General features: G+C 41.3%; 1 protein-coding gene across 1 annotated transcript; it reads left to right on the top strand.

Annotated features, from left to right (window-relative positions):
• Positions 1-1,318: 1,318 nt before the first annotated feature.
• On the top strand, positions 1,319-6,252 carry SFTPC (surfactant protein C). Its single transcript, XM_075205162.1, has 5 exons — positions 1,319-1,357; positions 1,735-1,887; positions 3,914-4,033; positions 4,145-4,252; positions 4,989-6,252. The coding sequence occupies exons 1-5, from the start codon at positions 1,319-1,321 to the stop codon at positions 5,100-5,102; spliced, it is 534 nt and encodes a 177-aa protein (XP_075061263.1). The 3' UTR covers positions 5,103-6,252.
• Positions 6,253-7,309: the final 1,057 nt, after the last annotated feature.

Raw genomic sequence — 7,309 nt, 5'->3', positions numbered from 1 at the left:
CACATTCTTGAGGGGCATGCATAATGGGGAACTTAGCTTTCTTCCCCCCTGTTATCCCCTGCTGGGACTGGTTCCTATTGAAGCGGGTGATAAAGCCCAAATGGGGAACAAATGTGAAGCAATTAACTTAGCACAATTTGGATGGGTGGGAGCTAATTATTTAATGATGGGTGCTATTAATTTATTTGTAACGTGATGGTGGGGCTATTTAATTATTAAATGTGAATATGATTTTTTTTAATATGGGGATGGTTGCAAAAAATAGTTATATTTATTAAATGGAAATGCTATTAATTTATTGCTGAGGCTGTTTTGGGGAGGGAAATAGGTTTATTTATTAAATGGTAATACAACTAATTTAATGTTGGGGCTGCTTGGGAGAAATAGGTCTCTTTAGTAAATGTGTATGCTATTAATTTAATGGCAGGGCTGGTTGAGGGAGATAGTTCTATTATTAAATATGAATACTATTAATTTAATATTAATTTAATGCTGGCAGAGATGGAGGCTTAATTATTAAACGTGGGCGCAATTGATTTAATGTTGGAGCTGTTTGGAGCTTTGTAAATTTTATGTACCTGTTCTTTTCCAAATAGAGCTCCCAACATTCCAAGATCCAGACACGCAGCAAAAGACACCAGCAGTCGCTGATAGTGAAAGCTAAGAAAGAAAGAATAAGTAGTAGAGAGCAGGACAATCTGTCAATGGTTCTGAATCTGGTGGGTCAATCCTGAATATGGGTTACTGTCCTGCTTAATCAGGATTTGGTTCTACTGCAAAGTTTTTTGGGAGCTATGTCCTGCTTCACATTGTACTGCTCTTGAAGGCAGTGCACAACATATCGCCTGTGTATTTGTCTAAAATGATAGCCATATTAGACCATAGGGCCCCCAGTCATATATGCCCCAGGCCGCCCAGCGCCTTAATCCAGCTCTGTAATAGCTGGTAAGGGGTTAATCATGTGACCTATGACAAGCTGGGTTTGCTCGGGATTTATATCTTAAAAGCTAGAGAAATACAGATTGACTTTTTCTACTGCAGATTAAACAAGGGGTTAAGAAAGGATGCTCTGAGTCTGTACACTAGGCATTAACTAATTTATGATTTGCAAATCTCTAGTAGAACTTGTTTTAGTGAGACCTCTTCAAATTGTAGAAGTGTCTCTGTTCCTTAAATATTTTTAGTGTATAAGTAAACACTCAGCATGGAGTCTTAGGAGCACTTTACAGTAATTACGTGATTCCATGTCCGGGTATATATATTGGAGCAGTTCTGGAATAATCATATTATTTGCTGAAATCAGAGAGAACAGTCAGCCATGGACAAGCGCAAAGATGTCTTGATGGACACCCCACCTGTGAGTAATGTAGGGGCTAAGCCACTCTGAGAGACCAGTCAGCAGAGCTAACTTCTGGGGTGAGAATGTTACTACAGTTTATGTGGGTGGCTGGGAAGGGGGTCTATTGAGTTGTTGTTATACTGATCTCCTGGTGGAAATATCCTCTGTTGATCCCATGGTAGAGAGATCTTCTGATGATCCCATGTTAGAGAGATCATCTGCTAATTCCATGGTAGAGAGATCTTCTGCTGATCCCATGTTAGAGAGATCTTCTGCTGATCCCATGTTAGAGAGATCTTCTGCTGATCCCATGTTAGAGAGATCTTCTGCTGATCCTGTAGTAGAGAGATCTTTGTCAAGGTTCCCTTTCATCCAGCTTTCTCTCCTTCTATTAGGTGTACTCAGAGCTGCTGCCTATCCCAAAGATCCCATGTCTCGGCAGTTTTAAGAAGCTCCTGTGCGTGGTTCTGGTGGTGGTGGTGCTGGTTGTGGTTCTCCTCGGGGTACTCTTGCTGGGACTGCATATGAGCCAGAAACACACAGAGACGGTAAGGACCCTTCTTAATCAGTTAATTAAAATTATATCTGAAACCATTTTCCATACAAACTAGTTAAATTCACAGGTAAACAGCTAAAGAAGAATTGCACGGGGAGCCCATTACAATTTTTTTAGATAAAATTTCCTGATTAGTAACACGATAAAATGATTAGCAAATTATTGTCAATAACAATTCTGCTGCTTTCTGGTGGCACCATAACTATCGTTTAAAGATGTTTTATCTGATCTATCTGTGATCTGAAGATTTAATCTGACATATACTGATTGAGTTTAATAAGCTAGCAGCCTAATACAGTACTTGGCAGACTGCCTCCACTACTGTTAGTTTTTGTACTTACAACGTTTCAGCTCTCTGCACATATATTTTGATGCTTAGGAGTCTATTTACAAAGATGTGACGAGCCATAAAACCGAAGGAAACAGTAATAAACAGCCACAAAACTAAAGGAAATCGCGTCCAGTTACACAAGTTATGAAGGGGTTAAGATATTTCCTGCATTAATCTACTTTTGGTGGGTTACCGCAGCCCCCATAGACCTCTATGGGGACTGCGATGTTAATCATTTACTAAGCAAAAACTAAGCTGCAAACTAATGGAATCTCAAGATGGCGTTACCTTACCTGTTCCTAATGGGTCCAGTGGAGTCAGAAAGGCAGAGTCAGGACCATATGCGCATGTGCAGACTTTAAATTTAAAGCGACGCTGCCTTGTAAAGGGAAGTTTCCCTTTACAAGGCAGCGCCGCTTTAAATTTAAACGCCGAAGACGCCGAACTCACGGGTGTTGAAGAACCCGGAGCTTAATACATTTACCCTCTGCTTTCCCAGCCAGTGTAATACAAATATCCCTGAAACACTTTAATGGGACATGGCCTCCAGTTATCAAATTGTTATAGAAAATTGTAGAGTAGTTTGTTTGGATTTAGCAGACAATGCTAACTGATATTTTAACTGCTACATGTACAAATCTGCACTAAAACCATGGTAACCAGACAGCCATTAGCGTTCATCTGCCTAGTGCAAGTCAGAGGCCTTTTATGAAGTGCAGAAAGGTGCAAAATGAAAAATGCGCTTTGGTGATGTCCTGCGCCTCGATTTGCGCTGGTGCAACTAGATTCCCACCAATGTGCATGGGATGCAGCGCTATATAGCGGCTGTGCCAGGAGGAGCGGAAGTTAGCACCCGCTGATGGGATGGGCTGAGTGATGGCGTTCCTTGTAAGTACGGGGTAGGTGCATCGGTGAGCCTAGTTTCCTTGCATTATTTAACTTGCACGAGCCGGACAAAAGCTGCTTTGCTGTTTGGTTGCTGTGGCTCACAGCTGATTTACCCATCTTGCTGTCAATGCCGGATTACACATAAGAGGTAGATTCCATTGCCTGTGATGTGGCGCGTGGGCATCGTGCTGTGCACATTGTCAGCAATTATGGTAGAACTTCAAGGAAGTGGAGAATTCTGTACAATTCTCAGCCACAAGTTGTCTCGCGGACGTTCCGGAGACACCTTGGACCTGAGTCATTAAAAAAAGTAAGGCAAAAAAGGAGTAAATATTCTCCTGGACAAACCATGTTACAATGCAAGGGGTGCATATTAGTTTATTATTTTGCACATAGTTAAATACTGGCTGTTTTTTCATGTAGCACACAAATACTTGATAGTTTCATTTTTACATTGAAATTTAAAGTTGATCTAGGACATGCTGTACACCAACTATAACTCTGTCCCCACATTTTAAATTTACCTCCCCCTCCAATGCAACATGGTTTTGCCCAGGTGCAAAGTTACTCCGTTTTTATGCTTTGCTCTCCTTAATGGCTCAGGCCCCTTGTGTCTAACAGAATCCCCCCAAAGGTTGTTCTTATCTACTACATCTTTGATAAATCTTTCTTGTGTACAAAAAAATTAGAGCTTTATATTCCACATGCATCCATTTATCAGTGGTAGTAATAAATGCAGGTTACTCCGGCTACAAATGATAAATAAATTATCTCCTAATCAGTATCTCTGCGCTCTCAGATTTACCAGATGTCTCTGCATGATGGAGCGGATAAAGGAGTGCCAGCTGGTGGCGTGGCGACCTTTCACCTGGACACTGGCATCAATACTTCAGCGAGTGTTGTCTATGACTACAGCAAGGTACTGGCTGGGACTGTGCTTGACATAAAGGTTTCTGGAGCGCAGGCAGATGAAAGTTCAGTAAAGAACTGACATGAAGAGCGGTTTAATAAATCCCCTCTCTCTTTACAGCTGCTGATCTGCATGCGTCCACGTCCTGGACACGCATGTTACATCACACATATGGAACCAGAACGCATACAAAGTCTTCAGAGTATTGCAGAAAACGTCCTGAACAAGGTTAGATATTAATCCAAGATATAGGCATGTGGTTTATACAGTCTGCGGGGTTGTTGGCTACAGTCTGCGGGGTGGTTGTATACAGTCTGCGGGGTGGTTGTATACAGTCTGCGGGGTGGTTTATACAGTCTGCGGGGTGGTTTATACAGTCTGCGGGGTTGTTGGCTACAGTCTGCGGGGTGGTTGTATACAGTCTGCGGGGTGGTTTATACAGTCTGCGGGGTTGTTGGCTACAGTCTGCGGGGTGGTTGTATACAGTCTGCGGGGTGGTTGTATACAGTCTGCGGGGTGGTTTATACAGTCTGCGGGGTGGTTGGCTACAGTCTGCGGGGTGGTTGTATACAGTCTGCGGGGTGGTTGTATACAGTCTGCGGGGTGGTTGTATACAGTCTGCGGGGTGGTTGTGTATAGTCTTCTAAAGTCTATAATTAGCCAATAGCACCGTTTCATCAGGCTGTTATCGCCAGCCGTAGACAGAAGTCTGCACACACTCAGCCCATCAAGTTGAACACCCTGCAGTAAAGATCTAGCAAACAAATCATTGTAAATAGGAAATGGGGTTTTATTTGCAAAGTAGACCCTCTCAGTCTATTTAGCATATTGGACCCAACAAAAGTGCACCAACGTGTAGAGTAGCTGGGTCAATTGTAATATTTTGCTGGCACTATGTTGTCAGATAACATGACATTTTTCTGTTTTATCTCTCCATCCTATATTATCCATCTTTCTTACCCAGGTGGGCTCTGAAGCTGCCAGACAGAGTGCCCCCCTTAAGCCGATGAGCGACCCTTCTCTGCTGGGCACTACCATCCGGGTGCTGTGCGGGGATCTGCCTGTGTACTGGACCTAATGGACTCTCCCATTGTTGTGACACAGGCATCCAATGCAAAGTGCAACCATGATCTGTGTCCCCCGCACACCTCTACCTGGCATACCCAGACATCATCATACTATGTTTCACCCTCAAACATGTATAGTCTATACATGGCATACCCAGACATCATCATAATATGTGTCACCCACAAACATGTACAGTCTATACATGGCATACCCAGACATCATCATACTATGTTTCACGCTCAAACATGTATAGTCTATACATGGCATACCCAGACATCATCATAATATGTGTCACCCACAAACATGTACAGTCTATACATGGCATACCCAGACATCACCATACTATGTGTCACCCTCAAACATGTACAGTCTATACATGGCATACCCAGACATCACCATACTATGTGTCACCCTCAAACATGTACAGTCTATACATGGCATACCCAGACATCACCATACTATGTGTCACCCTCAAACATGTACAGTCTATACATGGCATACCCAGACATCACCATACTATGTGTCACCCTCAAACATGTACAGTCTATACATGGCATACCCAGACATCACCATACTATGTGCCACCCACAAACATGTACAGTCTCTATACCTGGCATACCCAGACATCATCATACTATGTGTCACCCACAAACATGTACAGTCTCTATACCTGGAATACCCAGACATCGTCAGCCCATATTTCTTGCACATATGCACACACTCTGCTACCACTCTTTCTTCTATGTCCAAGCACTGTATAAGTGCCACTGAAGCCTACAGATAACCTGTATTTGCAACGTCTGTCAGGTGCACAAACATCATGTCCCCATTTCATTTCTCTTCCACAACAGAAATATAATTATAGTAACCCATCAGATGTCAGCTTTTTTATTATTCTGAATACACCGAACTGCTAAAAGCTGCAATCTCATTGATTCCCACGGGTTACATGTTATTATTAAAGCCTCATGTTATTACACACTTCTCCTGCACCTGTTACATTTAATGCACATACTTCACTTGTCCATCAATTGTTGTTGTAACTCCCATTGTTCGTGCCCCCAATTCTTCAGTGCCCCTTCTCTCTTCCTGTTTCCCTTCTATTGTTACCTCTATTGTTACCAGACTTGTATGCTGTTGCATACAAGTCTGTACATTTCATGTGCTTCTCTTCATGTGCTTCATGTTGTTATGGAAACCTATCAAATATTTGAAAAATAAAATTTTCAGCATTCAACAAGGACTCATAGGTTAGTGAGCCTATACACCTAAGTGTGATTCTGTGCATAGTTGTGTTCAAGTATGTATCTATGTTATTATCTGTGGTAACAAGAAATAGATTATCTGTCCAACTCTCATTGTCCTGATTGCATTACAAATATAATATGTCAAACAAAATATACAAAAGAACTCTATGGAACAATGTAACTGTGTATATTTCTGCAGAATTTTAAAGAATAAGCTATTGTCACCATATAACCAGAGGTGTGTTTGGTACCAGTCTTCTACCATCAATGTGTCATAACACTACTCTGTGCTGTTGGAGCACCCTGCTCCTTCCATGATCTAACTTTCAGTTTTCCTCTATTCCCCTCCTCACATCATGTCACTGCACTGCCTACATGCATAGAGATATATAGAAAATGGTGGAATGCGCTGTTCTCAGTTGCTGCTGTTTACTCTTAAAGGAACCACACAAATGTTCCAGAAATGACAAATCTGTGTAAAAATTTAATAAAGAGTCTCCTGCACTACTGAGTGTGTTCACATATTCAATATGAAATGGTAATAAATCAATAAAATGCAATAAAAAACAGTGTAAACAATAAATGAATGAAATAATACTTATATTCAACTGGTGAAAAGATCCACATGTCACAATGTAGTGGTCACTTGTTCCTCATAGGCTTTGTAGTGATACATGACAAGAAGTACAAAATACAACATAGTGCAACATCATTTGGGTGATACTATAACTTCAACATTGCACAAAATATAATCTTTCTTAAGACAATTGTTTGATATAAATCCATATAATTAGTTCCACCATGTTCTCTCTCCTTTGTCATTCTACTTACTAGTCAGTAAATATATATTCGTCTTAAGTGCTCCAAAGATTATGGTGTATAATATAAGTTGATCCTTCACCTTCCAATTCTTATGTGAAAACACTTACAAGAGGAAATTTTGAATCAGACAGGGTATCAGAATGTCTTT

This window comes from Mixophyes fleayi, chromosome 4 (genome assembly GCF_038048845.1).
Source record: "Mixophyes fleayi isolate aMixFle1 chromosome 4, aMixFle1.hap1, whole genome shotgun sequence".
Classification (NCBI taxonomy): domain Eukaryota; kingdom Metazoa; phylum Chordata; class Amphibia; order Anura; family Limnodynastidae; genus Mixophyes; species Mixophyes fleayi.
The sequence above is the reverse complement of the archived record's forward strand: the minus strand, read 5'-3'. Positions and strand labels throughout refer to the sequence as shown.